Source organism: Colletotrichum spaethianum, assembly GCF_022836535.1.
Source record: "Colletotrichum spaethianum MAFF 239500 DNA, contig01, whole genome shotgun sequence".
Taxonomy (NCBI): domain Eukaryota; kingdom Fungi; phylum Ascomycota; class Sordariomycetes; order Glomerellales; family Glomerellaceae; genus Colletotrichum; species Colletotrichum spaethianum.
In genome coordinates, this window is record NW_026054771.1 from 1,172,989 (window position 1) to 1,187,984 (window position 14,996).

General features: G+C 54.5%; 3 protein-coding genes across 3 annotated transcripts; all 3 read right to left on the minus strand.

The window, feature by feature from the left end:
- Positions 1-2,507: 2,507 nt before the first annotated feature.
- On the minus strand, positions 2,508-6,209 carry ColSpa_00297 (uncharacterized protein; the record flags this gene model as incomplete). The annotated part of the gene is made up of 2 exons (XM_049266509.1): positions 2,508-3,761; positions 3,813-6,209. 2 exons carry the CDS (start codon positions 6,207-6,209, stop codon positions 2,508-2,510), a joined length of 3,651 nt encoding a protein of 1,216 aa, XP_049122466.1.
- Positions 6,210-7,405: 1,196 nt separating this feature from the next.
- ColSpa_00298 (rubrofusarin-specific efflux pump aurT) lies at positions 7,406-8,359 on the minus strand (the record flags this gene model as incomplete). Its single annotated transcript, XM_049266510.1, has 2 exons — positions 7,406-8,130; positions 8,182-8,359. 2 exons carry the CDS (start codon positions 8,357-8,359, stop codon positions 7,406-7,408), a joined length of 903 nt encoding a protein of 300 aa, XP_049122467.1.
- A 476-nt stretch (positions 8,360-8,835) lies between these two features.
- On the minus strand, positions 8,836-9,583 carry ColSpa_00299 (putative protein transport protein Sec61 subunit gamma; the record flags this gene model as incomplete). Its single annotated transcript, XM_049266511.1, has 2 exons — positions 8,836-8,891; positions 8,947-9,583. The coding sequence occupies 2 exons, from the start codon at positions 9,581-9,583 to the stop codon at positions 8,836-8,838; spliced, it is 693 nt and encodes a 230-aa protein (XP_049122468.1).
- Positions 9,584-14,996: the final 5,413 nt, after the last annotated feature.

The window sequence follows — 14,996 nt, forward strand, 5'->3', positions numbered from 1 at the left end:
CCGATTCTCGAAGATTGGAAACGTCTTACCAGCAGAAAAATGGCAGGGTAGGGTCCGCCGTGTCGTCCATGAACCCATGTAGCAGGCATCCCACTCCAGGGTTGCGAATCCTCAGGAAGGCTATCCAATTCCATAAGTTCCCTTTTCGTACCTCATCCCCTTTCTCTCCCTTTGAAAAGGTGCAGCCTGTCATTTTCGACCCTTATTATCAAACCATCCGTGTACGATCTCAGGTTCGGTACAAGGACTCAGTAAGCTGTTACACCACGGCAGCAACAAGTGCTGATGTGCATTCACACCAAGCAGTCTGCTCCGCCCCGGGGGCTGTTTTGATGCCAAGGCAGGTAAGGAGTGTGCATAACCCACTCCGACGACCAGCAAGAAGCAGGTCTACTACTACGACGGACTGATCTCCCCCGCCTAGTCACCCACCTGTCTCTCCCCTTCCATCGATATCGAACGGACACACTGGAAGGAACGGGAGACTGTGAGCATCAGCGTGTACCGTGAAGACAAGGAGCACCTCAAGGCAAGGAAGAAAGTGACATTCCTAGGGACAAGCCGTCGTGGACCCGCGTGGTAAGGCTGGACAGAAGTGGGGACGCCAAATCACCCCAGCCCCAGCGTAAGCAAATAAGGTAAGCACCATCCAATGGAACGTGGGGCGCGGACTTGATGCTATTAATTGAAACAAAGGCGCGCTGGCCCCCTGCAGACATGCAAAGCGAGAGGAGAAGGCTGCCGCTCAAGAATAGGTCAAGAGAGAGGCAGACAGCAGAGAATCAACGACTGGGCGACGAAAGACCCTACACCCGTTTGACCGCCAAAGGTCTAGCGTTACGCCGCTAGTGCCGCTGCGGCTGATGTTGGACGGGGGGGGGCGATGCCAATCCTTCTCCCGACGCCAACCTTGATGGGGCATTCCTTTTGCTTTCGCGCCGTCCTTGCGTGCTTGCTGCTTGTGCCGTTTTGCTCCGACTACCCCGGCGGAGAGAGGCATCTGAAATGGAGGATTGGCACGATCACACTTCAGCCAACAGGGCGCGGGCAGGGGATTACGTATACAGACACATATCACTGTGGGTTCCGATGAAGCAGTCAGCTTGCACGAGCTTTCTCGAGCTGCATCCCAGTACTCTCTCTCGCACGGTCTTCGTCCGCACGTAGCCCCCGGCTTACCGCAAGTGCAGTTCATCTTCCATCCCTTGACATGAGAGGAAGGAAATCCATCTCCAGGAAAGAAGACATGCAGAGACTTCAGTACAGACGAAGGAACGAACGGCCAAAACTCGTCAAAGTCCTCTGGGAACAGAGATGAACCCAACCTGCCTCTGTTCATCCCATCCCATTCCATCCCATCACTGCACAAAGTCCTTTTCTCCAGCCCGCCCTCTCGCTACGCTACGTTGGTGGTGTCCTGCTTCTTGGCACCGATCACCTCTGCTGCCTGCCGATCCGACCAACCCACCCACCCACCCATCCGACCCCCGGCCGCGGCGCTCTGCCTCGGATGTGACCCTCGTGCATGCCGTTCCCGCATCGCATCCAACGTCCCAAAGTTCCAACAGCCGCCTTCTGATGATATCCTCAAGACATACCTACCCCCACTTACCGGGCGACTCGCCCGTCGCGCGTTCCGTGCATATTTTGGTTTGTCTCTCTTTTTCTCGCGGTTAGACATGACCGACGACGGCATTGAATGTCCCCGGGTTGCCAGTTCGTCAAACCCCATTCTCACGAGCCCTCCCTCCAACAGACAGTCCCAACCGTCTCCTTTGCCCAAAATCGTCCACAAGACTCGTTCCTGTTCCTTACCTCCAACCCACCCCCCCAACCCCCCCCGGCCGCGTGCTTGTACTTGCAAAAAGGCCGAGAAGACCACTCCAACAACCGACGCCATAAATAGCTTCCGAGACTTTGCAGTTTGACAAAAAAGAGGTCGCAGGAGGAGCAGCTGTACATGCAAGACACAGGGCGGCTATCTGCCCTGACCAGAGGGAAAATGGTCAGGCAGACATCGCGATGCACTGCCCCCAACTCACCTTCACCGGCTCACATAGTGCACACGAAGAATTGGGGGTCGGTCTTGAGATAATGATATGGGGGACTGTATCTCCCATCTTTAGTATTACTTTCAGCGTCAATGCAGACGAATTATGTACTCGAACGATCTACGGTTTTGTAGTGTAACCCAATGCGAGACCCCTATAAGCAAAATCGACAACATCCCATTCGTAAAGAACAGAGCGGGTGCGCTCGCTTCGTTGGCGGCACGCCTGTACGACCTCAAACGCAGCAATGGCCCTCGCAGGCAGAGAATGCGCTGTCGTAAATCTGTACGCTTCCACAGAAATTAAGAAAAAAGTAGAAATCCCATGTTCATGCGCCCTCATCCCTCCATTATGCAAAAGTCATCTGGATCTCCTTCTCCTTCCCAAAATCGTCGTCGTCGTCAATGTCCGCCCATGGGTTTGATGCCGCCATATTAGGGGCCGTCTGTGCCGACTTCATCTCCGGCCGGCTCGGGGGTCATCTTTCGGAGGAGGCCGCGGCGCTGGCGGCGGGTCGTGGAACGAGGTGTCGAACGTCATCTCGATCTCCTCCTCGAGCGGGGACGGGGCCGCGTGGTATGGCGACACGGCTCGCTGCGTCGGCGAGAGCGTCTGGCTCGATGGGAACGTCGGTGTTCGTTCCGGCGTGTAAGAATACGAGCCCGTCGTTTCGTACGACGTACGACCCGGCACGGCGTACGCGCTCTTTGTTTCGCGCAGGGCGTCCCGCGGATTCAGCGATGAGTTTGACGAGTTCAAGTCAAGCTTCATTGGCGGAAGCGTAGACTTCAGCTCCTTCACTTGGAAGTCCTCAGGATCATCCTGCGCCGAGGTGTTCTTCTCCTTCGCCAGCTCCGCTCGGATGGCTTCCACATCGAACAACACCCCGTGGTTGTTGCCCTCCTTGTCTTCCGTCCTTGGGTTCGGCTTGCTTCCGTCCTTGGCCGAGTCTTCGTAAATCTCCCACTTCTCCTTATCAGCCTTCTTTCCCCGTCCAAAGATGGAGAATCTGCTCTTCTTCTTCTGCCCTTCCCTTTCGAGCTCTTTGCGGGCCTCCTCAATCTCGTTGATAAGTTCGCGTTGGCGCTCCTGGTGGTTTTCTGGGTCCGGATCTTCGATTTCGCTAAACTCATCGCTCTCCACAAGCCACCCGCATTCCCGGAGGAGACGCGGCATTGCCTTTCGGTACTCCATATGACCCTTGACGAACTCTGTCACGTCAAAGTTCTCAATCCAAGGGAGGTCTTCGATAGGGGCCAAGCCGGCCACTTTGCGAGGGCCACCACCCGTCAGTCGGAAAAGGTAGGCGAGAATCCAGTCGTTGCTGCTGTATCCATTCACGAATCTCCCGGGCACGACAGTGCGTGCTCGCAAGTACTCGTCTTTCTTGATGATGAGGGGCGATCCGAACAGGTAGACGTTCTGCACCACACCATACGCCCCCTTTCTAGCCAACTCCAGGAGGCAGGAGAAGATCACTCGTGAGCCAAGTGAATATCCAACAAGCGTTACTGGGCGTGTTCCCAGGTTTCTGTCAATCAAAGAATCCGCCAGAATCAGACCAGCGGCCCAAGCTCTGTCCTGTGAAACGCTCCATGGGTTATCAATCAAGTACGCCAGCTTCGTCAGAACGACTGGCAATGACAGGGCAGCCATCAGACTTGTCAAGATGGTGCTTGCCAAGACTTGCTGAAGACCTTGGGTAAGAGCCTAGCAGTTGTCAGATAGGGCCGGTAAGGGGCAGGGAACGACTCGACTTACCTCTGTAGCAAGGATGTTGATGGTGTCACCCATACTTCTCAACATTTCAGGCTCCCAATAAACCGAGTAAAGGTCACCCATGATCGGATCCACGGTACTGAATGGCAAGCGGACGTCATCCACCTTGCCCGTCATCCATCCGGCCACAGTCACCACAAGATGGACTCGCTTGTTGTTGTGGAGCGGTCGGTACTCAAAGGTCTTGACAGCTCCAGTTCGTCTGTTTGCGGCCCGAACGCCGATGACACCGCCAGACGCTGCTGCGCTGGATGTGATGATCGCAGCTCCGCCGACTCCCCCTAGAAAGGTTGACGTTCCGGTCACTCCAATGGTGGTGAACCCGGCTGCCAAACCAGCACCGATGACAGGAGCAAGCAGACCAGCCGACAAACCAATGACCAGTCCGCCGCCGACTGTAGCTAAGCCCATCATCATGTACCGTTTCCTAAGAGCTTGTTTCCTCCTATGCTCCATATGCTCATCCTCATTCCAGTTCTCTTTTTCGGCGGCCTGCTGCATTTCCAACGCATCTGTCACCTTTTTTTCGAATTTCCTGACGTCCAACCACTCAATTTGAAGACTCTTGCCGACTCGCTCCAGGAGTATTCTAGACCGACAGTCGTACACAGAATCGGCAATCAAGAGCAGGAAGAGATCACATAGCACAGTCCACCGCAGGTCGATGTCAATCTTGTCAGACGTGACCATCTGGGCGGGAGTCTTGACAGGGGGCAGCTCCTCTCCCTCATGAGTTTCATATGGCGGCGGGGCGTCGGCGGTCTTCTCGTTCTCAGAAAGAGCCGGCGAAGGAGGCGGAAGCGTCTTGGGCGACGATAGAGAAACCGAGCTCCGGGAGTTATCCTCAGCCATGGGGTTTTGTACCCTTGCATTAGCCATTAAAACTGGCGTCAAGTCGGAGGGCACGACGCCATGGTCGCTCAGTTGCTCAACCATGATCTGCTCCGCGGAACTAATGTCCATGTGAGAGTACAGACGGACCATCATTTTCTGTCCCCACATCTTGGTTGATTCAGCGGACATGTTGACCTCTTTCTTTGTAGACCTTGTGTGTTCGACACTCTCGGCCTCCTTAACCATGTTGTGGATCTCCAATCTCGTAAGTCCCACGTAGGCGACTCTCTGCCCTTCGGTGAGCAGGTCCTTGGTTGCCTGCATCTGGGAAACGGCATCACGTGCCTCACTGTCATCTTCGCCAATGCTCGTACCCTTGACTTCTTTGAAGAGGTACTGGGTATTGTCGTCCATGCTCGTTGCCGATTCGGCGTCGTCGTCCATGATGACTCGGGTATATCCTTTCCCTGCGCCTCCGAGACCACCATAACCGTATGTTTGGTCCTCTTCTTCGGCGGTATACTCTTTTGCGACCAATCTGTTGTCATCGTCGTAAATGTCATAGGGAGCATATGCTGGCATCGTTTGCCAATCAGCATCCTCCTTGTTTTCCTCTTCCTTTTTATCTGACGTCAGCTGTTGATGCGAGAATTCGGACATGGCCGCGTTACTAGCGGTGCTCGTGTCTCTCTGATGATGGCCTTTTGGAGAAGTTGGCTCAGCTTTCCTGGGTCCTGGCTCGTCCGCCTTGTCGACCAGCTTCACAGGAGAGTCTGGTCTCTCCTCGTTCAGCTTAGCAGCAGGCGCCGATCGCTGTGGCCCCGTTGCATCTGTCTGGGTTGCCACTTTGCTGACCGGGATGGTCTTGTCTTTCACCGCGTCCTCTTCCGTGGGCTCGTCTTCCACCGGTGACTGCTGATCTGCCTTGTGCTCCTCGGCGGGTGCCTCTGGCGGTTGGTCCGCCGCCTCTTTCTTCTTTCCGCCATTATTCGGGGCATTCCGGTCGCTGTTTTCGCCTTTGCTTCTACTTGTCGGCATAGACTTGTCTTTGGTTTCGTCCTTGTCCAAGTTCGAAGTCACAGGGGTCGATGGGATGTTCGAGTTGGCTCCCGAGACCGCGGCGGTAGCAGGCTGCTCAGACTGCGCATCTTTGAAATCATCGTCGCTTTCTGACTCGGCGTCATTGCCACCTGCCGCTCCATCTTCGGCCGCCTTCGTCTCCTTGGCATCATCCACTTTCCTTCCGTCTCGTGGTGGCTCGGTCACTGGCTGCTGCAGGTCGGGTTTAGGGTCGGTCGTCTGATCGGTCTCTTCGGGTGGTGGTGGTATATATCGTCTGATGGGTAGGCCAAAGTCATCAAATTCGGGCTGTTCGCTTGTCATGGCCGTAGTCGTTGTCGGTTGCTGTGGTGTAGTTGCATCTGGTGCATGCGTGCCATTCGGTAACTTTTGGGTTGCCTCCGTATCGGCGGTGGCGGCAGTCGTCGTTGTCGGAGAGGGGTTGTTGTTGGTGTGTGTGGTGGTAGACTCACCGGAGCCCGCCATGATGAGAGGTGTTGGTGTACTTTACACAAACATACGAGCCGTCTAAACGTGCCAATATATCCAGGCGAGGCAAGGAGGGGAGGGTGGTAGCCTTTCCCGTTTTTCGTTTCGAGCGTAGAGAACCGAATGGGTTGCGGGTCTTTGGCGGTCGAGACGTGCGTGGGTAAGACGACGCGCAATAAGCCCAGTAGTGCGAAAGCCCGGCTAGTGACTCCGTAAAGTGGCTTAAGATTAGGATTACTGTGGAATACCTATGCTTCCCCAATGTGCCGACGCGCGCAAAAGCAAGCACCTCGTTGCAGTTGAACGTACTTGAGGTGTCGAGTCTTCGTCTGTAAACACATCTGACGGGTGGACAGGAGACGGGGATGAAGACAGGGAGGCTTCCACGTGTTTTTTTGTGTGTGTCTGGCAGGGTGATTCTTGAGGGGTCCGCGAGCTTGAAAGGGATGAAGAGGTCGTTAGCGAATCTGGCCGTTGGGAAAAGAGACCAAATCCCCCCATGACGATCCGCCAAAGTACCATTCCCTGTGGGGCCGACTGGCACAGCGCAACACACCACCCACGCATGTCAAGCTTCGCCTCACCTCGCTGCGCTGACATGAACCATGCAAATCGGAGGTGGGTGAGTGAGGGGATGGAATCGAATTCTGGCAACGAAGGACTGTGCTCACCTGCAGGTCCTGTAGGCTTGTAAGCTGTATTGGGGTGCATGCCGCCAACACCCCACGACAGTCATTGTTTCAGTCGTCAGGAGCTCTGACCTCTGTCTAGTCCTTTCGCACTTTCAGGTGGACGGTTTCTCTGGAGTCTGACGACACTTGTTTTTTGAGTATTACCATGGACAGCCCTGGCTGTACCTTGCCCTGTTTGTTCCGCTAGGATTTTGTGTGTTTTCAAGACGGTAGGTGTCATGGTACAGGAACCCATTCTCAGTATCTCAGCTACATGTCGTAGAGAGCGAAGCCTGAGTACGAAAATCTGCGCATTGAATCTAATCAATGGGCCAACTTGTAGTACATGAGAAATTCCACGGCGAAGTCATGAGACGAATTAGAAACACACCCTCCTCGATGAGACCTCCAAGTCTTGATGTGGCAAGAGTATCCCATTATTTGGTATCGCAAAGCTTTTGTTGTACCTACATTCCAACCATAGTTCCCAAAAACGCCTTTGGTATGCCTTTTCCCAAGCCCCTACGAGCTTTCCGCCGCTTGCTGTGCCGAAGCCTCGCCCTGGCTTGTTGGCGCACCCGACTCCGCGTCACCAGTCTGGTTTTTGTGTCGTCTTCTGCGCTTCTTCTTCGCAGGGCCCTCACCTTCACCCTCACCCTCACCCTCGCCCTCGCCTCCGCTTCCCGCCGGTCGCGACTCGGGCTTCGGTTTCGCACCGCCCTCCGTGACCTTCTTTGGCTTCTTGACTGCCAATGGGTTTGGTCCTTTGGGTCCCTTCTTCTTGTGACTCTTCTTCTCCTGGTTCCCACTGGCTTGCGCCTTTCCTTCCATCCCGCTCTCATCGTCGTCAGCCTCCTCGCGTTTTCTCTTTCTCTCGGGTCTAACGAGACCATCGCGGAATTTGCTCTTCTCCTCCTTGGTCCTGATGGCCAGACTCTCCGTCGCCATAGGCTCGAGAATCATGACCGACCGCTTGATGTAGATTTGCGGGACGCCAGGGATTTCGCGGAGCATTCGGCGCACGTCGACTGACTGACTTGCGACGCAGTAGCGGTGCTTGTTGACGAGGTTTCCCTTCGGGTCGACAACGGCCTTCATGCAATCCATCGTGCTCAGGGGTTCGGGGTATTCCTCGGGCAAGTGACCGCATCGTCTGCGCTCCAGCGTCTTTGCGAAGTCGATAATCTTGTTCATGTCGGGCTCGTTCTTACGCAGGTACAGTTTGCGGATCTCGCATTGTGTGATCACTATGGACCGTCAGTTGCAATCTCGTCCTGAAATCTATAGCGATAACATACTTGGCTTGACCTTGCCGTGCAATGTGCGCTCGAGTCCAGCGAGCAGGTCGTATCTGAAGTTGTGGCAGTCAACCACCATTTCAGCGTCGACCAGGCATTGGTACGGTTCGCGGAATCCCCAGGTCAACGAGTACTGGTTCATCAACTTGCGATACTGTTTGCTTCGTTTTCCGCGCATTTTGGAGTTGGGCGGTCAAGTGGCGCCGCGCCGTAGTTTGAGGGAGGCTGAAGGCGTTTTGCTTGGTGTTGCAAGGCGGTGGTGGAAGCAATGTTTGCGTTCAAGTCGCGAAATTTCTCTCCAGGAAAAACTGCGATAAGATAAGCAGGTCGGGCCCATGAACGCCGATTTAACCCCACCACAAGCCAGACAGGTAAGGTACCTAGCAACGTCACTTCTAAGCACATTGGGATTCATCAAATCTTCGGGGAAAAAAGGTAGATTTTGGCATGTGTTTAATTAGACATGCTTTTCCATGTCTCCTAGGTTTCCTAAAGTCTTCACCGAAATTGACGGCCCGCAGAACGCCATATGTCGCCCAAAGATGGCCTCTGTCAAGTTAGACAGGGCATATGCCAAAATGTTGCAACCTTGCCCTCGCGAAGCCCATCCCATAAATCTATTCCTGATCATCGTTTCGTATTATAATATCAGACTCATGTGTACTGCTTCCTTACGAGAGCGGCGACAACGCTGATGTCGTCAAGTTTGCCTAGTCATTGTTAGTTTAGGGCTTCTCGCAGAACACCATAGCTAACGCAGCTTACCTCCCTCGCTCGCCAGGCCCTCCTCAATAGCATGTTCCATGAATGGACTCTCCGCAAAGGGATCGGTTGCGATCTTCTTCGCGGCAGCCACTAACTCCTCGGCAGCGAGCTTCATGCCTCCGTTAGCGCCGCCTGTCCGGTCGCCTTCGAACTTCTCTGTCCCCCCTTCTCCGTTTTCCCAACGTTGAATGCTGTTCTGAACACTGCTGACAATCTCATGCTCCCAAAGATTGTCAATAACACCGTCTGACATGGCAAGAACCACATCCCCAACCTGGAGCTCCACCACGTCCACGACCGCATTCTTCTCCGGCGTGTCGGGGCTGTTGGTGCCGAGCTGACGCGGGCAATCGAACCAGTGCCACTGCTCCTTGGTCTTGTAGACAACCTTGTCTTGCTTGGGTCGCAGAATCATAATTTGACAATCGCCTAGATTGGTCACGTAGACCTGAGGAACTTCTCCGCCACCATCGACAGTCTTGTAGTGCAGCTGCGCTCCGCTTGCCGTTGTCGTGCCTTGCCAGTCGGGGTCCGATGTCGCTTTCAGGGTTTGTTCGTATGCCATCTGGAGATACGCTACCGGATCGGGCTTGTAGACTTGCTCTTGCGATCGAGGATTTGCGACGTCCTGTTGCATAGCCGTGGCCCAGAAATGAAGTATCAACCGCGACCAGAGACTGTTTCGGTCAGTACTGTACGGCAAAGACAAGTATAGGAATGTGCCTACCCAGCATGCCCTCTTGGGCGTGTTGACCAAGCGCCGACGCCATCGTTGGCGCAGATGAAGTTCTCACTGGCGAAAACCGCGTCGTCTCCGTTCGTCTGTCCGAGGATGATCTCTCCGTTGACTCTGGCACGGCGATCGCGGCTTCGGTGATGGGTGCTGAGCGGATCGGAGAAGGAGCCAGACGGAGGGGAGAGAAAGGGCGGCGGAAAAGGTCGCGGTGCTCGTTTTGCGAAGAGCGAAACTCCGGTCTCGAAGCGGAAGGGTTGCGCTCGTGGTCTCTCATGAGAAGACTCTGCTCGCGAAGCCGTAGTCGACAGAGAGGCAGTCTTTGGTCGCAAATGCGGCGGCCATGATGCGCTTCGAGGCACTCTCGGTGGCCGCGCTGTAAAGGGTGATGTCGCCAACAAGGGCCCAGGTAGCCTCCTCATTCCCACTATGAGGCAGATCAGGCGCCTTTTGCGATGTTGGATCGCAACAAGACGAAATGGTTGGGCCTGGAGCCGTTATCTTTGGCGCTGGAAAGGGTATCACTGGGTGGTGGGCATAGGCATGGCCGGGGGGTCGATGTGTTGGTTGGGGGCTCTCCGAACCGGGGGTTAAATTGGGGGCACACGTGCGAACGCGTTTGGACGGCGCAATGGCGTTGAGCTGCAGAGTCGCAACTGGACAGGACCTCCAGCAGGCGGACTGGGCACGTACAACTTGGGTACCTCCTTTCACCATGGATGTTGAGCCTTGACATTGTACATAGGCAAGTACGGTAGTCAATGCCCGCTCGCCTTAGGTAAGCCCAGTTGAAGTGCTCCTTCGCCCATCGTGCGTTAGGTACATAGGCATGTTTTCCCCTCCACCAAAGAACACTGGACCCAACAGTTCCTTCCCGCGCCTCAAAAGGGAGAGCCGGCTGAGCCACAGCTTCCCGTTTCTTCAAATCGACGCTGATTATCCGGGTCTTCCCCTGTTGTCTTCCTGACCGCACTTTGAAGCATTAACTCGTCACTGGCATTACCCTTTACCATACACGATACCCAGCAAACAACAGCCAACAATCGACAAGTCTGACGAAAATTCTGACTGAAAACTCTTGCACTCTAGCGGGTTGTCGATGGGGCTAATAAGTGGCAATCACTGCAACTCGACTGCAGAGATTGCCATTCATCATGGAGAGTAGCAAGCACGTCCAACATTGACGGATCCTGCAAGCTTTTCTAGATTTCACTGTTCCTTTCGTGTCATCTTTTCTTTTGTCCCATCGGCATTTCCGGCCTGGAGAGAACATTAATGTCCACCCCGTACGTTGACGAAGCGGATTTCCGTCTTCCCCAGTGCAAAACTTGGACACACGCTTAGCTGGTCGATCGACATTCGGGATCGACAACAGCTCGGTCGCCTGGTGTGGCCGCCGCTTGTCTGCAGCCCTTGCGGCTGTAACATAGCTAAAATAAACACCACACCCTGCTGCCAACCGTGAAGCCTGCCTTCTGGGGCAGTTTGCGTCACCTCTAAGCATTTCATCCATCCGGCAGACAGGTACTAGGTACCGTGTGGTCAGGGAAGGCAACGATGATCATTTGCAACACGCATTTTGACAGATGGCCGGCTTCTAGAGTCTCATTCTGACAATATGTCGAGGCTGAAGGATGGGTCTTACGGCATGATACGAGCTGGAAAGCGGATTTTAGAGCTTCTTGATCTGCGCTGATCTCTCTCTAACAGTATCTCTTCGACAGCGTGAATGACAGGGAACGCAAACCGGGCAGTTCGGATTGTCGGTCTGTTTCTGACGAACCATCCGGTCTCTGGCGGCCTCTGCTTTCCGGCCATTCTTCGTTCATCTTTCTGTTCAACGTTTCAACGACAAGTTGGTGATTCATGGACCACCGTGGCCGAGACATTGAATAATCAACCAACTGGCTAACTGTAATGGCTTGTGCTTGCACGGTATTGGCCTCGAAACCAGGCCAGCCATTCGACGTGTTTGCGTCTTAGCCTCAGACATCCCAAAGCCGTGTCGACATAACGCTGCGCTGCCTCTCTAGCGTAGGGTGTGTGTCAACCTGACGCCAGCTCAGCAGGGATGCTCAGAGCCCCCCATTTACTAGGCATGACGTATGGGGGGCTGGCGCTCAGCGTCGACAAACTGATGGTTCAGCGTCCGGGTTGTACGAGTACCCGTCGTATGATGGAAATGGGATTTCGACCGCTGAATGTCTCTCATCGTGCTGTCACCGTCTGCGGACAAATAACGCGCGTCGTCGAGGAGAACTACTAGAAGCCGCGAGCTAACCATCCCGCCCGGAATGATGTCTCAATTAGCGGCAAAGCCACCCCCGACCAATATTATCTTACGTCAGCGCTTTCATTCTCCGACTCCTTCTGTACAATTTGATCCATCATTCAGGTAGGAGAAATAGAGTGACGCCCTCGCCCAACTGTATTCTAGCGCTTTCCCGGGGCAATGCAACAGTGTGAAAGGTACACATGTTTGACCGTTAACCCGTCTAGCTTCTCGTATACGCCCGTCGACTAGTCAGCGCCAGACAAAAAAGTCGATTCCGCGAACAACAGCAGCGTCCGACTTGCCCCACTAGGTCCCGGATGTCGCATTGCTCGAGCGTACTGGAGGTCATCTTAAACCAATACGCGTGTGCATAGCACAACGCAAGATGGAGGTTGGGAGCTTCGTTTCTCATTGCGTTGCTACGTACGCACTCGGACGACAAAAAACAGCAACGCTTTTCTATACCCTTACCATACAATTCCCGATGCAGCTTTTTGTCAGAAGACCTTGGAAAGACCCAAGGTCTTCTGGATCTTATATATACAAACAACAATCACTCGTCGTTACACCAGAGCCGGGCATGTGGGAGAACCCCGATGCTATCATCACAGCTTTCGACTCTTACTCAGCATTAGGCACGGATCCAGCCACCTTCAGTGAAAGTGACCGCTGAGGGGGCGACGGTCCCTGTGCGAACTGCATGATAATGGGGACAGAGAGGAGGAAGGGTAGTATTGATGCATGCTATACAAGCCCAGCAGACCCTTCAAGTCAGAAGAAAAAAGCTCCCTGTCCGCGTTCTCGGTACAAGCTGACATGGGGCGGCTGCAAGCCTATGCGAGCAGAGCCCAAGAGTGGTAACAGCACTAGCTCCACGATGGTAGGGCTTTCAGCCTTTCATCCGATGTTGACCTTGTGATGTCCAATGCACAGAGCAGCAGCACAACCCAGCACTGGGTTCGGAAGGGGTTGATGATGACGGGAGCGATGGCCCGGCCAAACGGTTTCATATCGGACACAAGTCTTACGGCAGATCTTCTCAGACCAGACTGGACTGTAATGTGCCGAGAGGCAGTGTCAATGGAGGCGGCAGCAGCTGTCCCAGTGAACGAACATAACTCTGCGGAGAACATAGGAGAGACCAGGGGGACCGGCGTCGACGGCCCCTCTTTGATCCTCTGGCCCATCTAAGCCCCAGTTCTTGAGGTCCCAATCCGCCTGGGAGACCCTGTCGATTTTTGGCGCCAGCACCTCAATGGGGCAGGCAGCATGGCACTTGGGTTTAATCACACATCATGCCATGCTGCATCCACGGGACTACGTGTTCAAGGGTTGGCAGCGGGTTCGCTGCTCCGCTGGAGATACGGGCGTATCCCGATTGCGGGCACAGATCAGATAGAATGACTTTCGAAGCCTACGAAGCCGGGGTACCCAACTTTCGCGGAACGGCTGGCAAAAAGCCCAGAAGCCAAGTCGGCAGTGGGAGTCCTTCGTGGGTCCGACTTCAAATTACAGCCACGTTGTCACTGAAGTGTAGGGTTCCGAGTAGATATGGCCGTCGGTACGTACAAGTTCTGAATGGAGTAGCGGTATGGACGCTGAAGTTCCTGTGATCTCGGTCACCGGAACCAGGCCAGAGCGGTGGGAGGTTGAAGTTAGTGGAGATCGCGAAGTTGCAGATGAGAGGGTGTTGAAGTGTCTTGGAACTGTGGGATAGCTGGTCACGCACTGCACGAACCTGCCAGGGATGCAGTATATCGGACGGCCAACAAAGTTTTATGAAAGCGAAATCATCGGATTGCAATCGTCGATGGGTTGTCAGTCCGGGGGGAAAGGTACGGCTCTGCTACGTTGAGACCATCCTTGGTCTATCGTCTCTGTGATTAGAGAACAGGTGTTCCTCATCGAAAAATTGAAACACGATGTTTGGTCGGCATAGGGAGAAGCATGGGTTGTGCTCTAACAGAACGACATCGTTCCATTGGCTGTGGTGCACAGCTGATGGTTGAGCAACGGGGACCCGTCCCCTCGTGCAACAGTGCTCGGATTCGAGGCCTCTATCTTCATTACAGCTGCTGGGGGCTGTCTCAACTCGAACGTTGGACTCGTCAAAGAGGAGAGAAAGAGAGAGAGAGAAGCCAAAGTGAGAAAGTTCTGGAATAGAGCGACAGGCGAATACCGATCTCAACGGTCTAACAGGGGCGAGAGCTCCGAAACCGAAACGGATATTGGGAGCCTGCGAGGGCCGATGAACAGTAGCGGCGACAGGCATTTCGACCCTGGTGACACGCAAGAACAAGACCCGAGACCCCGATGGCAAGACCCTGCACAAGTTGGACTATCCGTCCGAGAGGACAGGCTGCTGCTGAGCTTCCGCTTCTGGTCCCCTTCTGCTTGTTGCACAGCCACCCGGAAATAGTGAGGAGTGTAGTTGGTGACAGTAGGTCAGATTAAGTGGACTAGGTAGCTGCGTCCTCCTGCAGGGCACGTCTCTCTGACTCCCGGGCATCCCACAAACGGAATGTACGCAGTCTACCTAGTCTAGAACCGATTGCCCAGCAGCAAGCGAGCCAAACGTGAGTTGGAGAAACTTCTCTTGGCGGGTACATGTATCTGGGCACTTGAGAAGAAGGTTGGTTATGAGCCTCTGGCAACTGGGAGTTGTAGAAACATAACGAGAGCCGAGCACGAATAGAACTTGTCTTGGAGGTTTGCAGTTCATCCCGCCTCCCCCCCCCCCCCCCCCCTTTTTTTTTTCCCCCTGCCCAATAGGTACTATCTTCCCAACCTCTCCCAAACCTCTAGCCCCCTCCACGTTCTGGGACAAGGCGTCAGGTGTCCTACCTTAATCGTCCACACGATAGCCACGATGTGTGGCCACTCAGGGCCCGGGGGGGCACCTGGTGTGAGGGTGGGAGGCGCACCTCCCACGGTATTTTTTTACTACGCCGCCGCCGTCTTTTCAGGGGGGGAGGTGTCGAGCCTTCTGCGTCTTATCGCTGATCGGAGTTCAGAAACGACAGGCCGTCGAAAGAATTACCG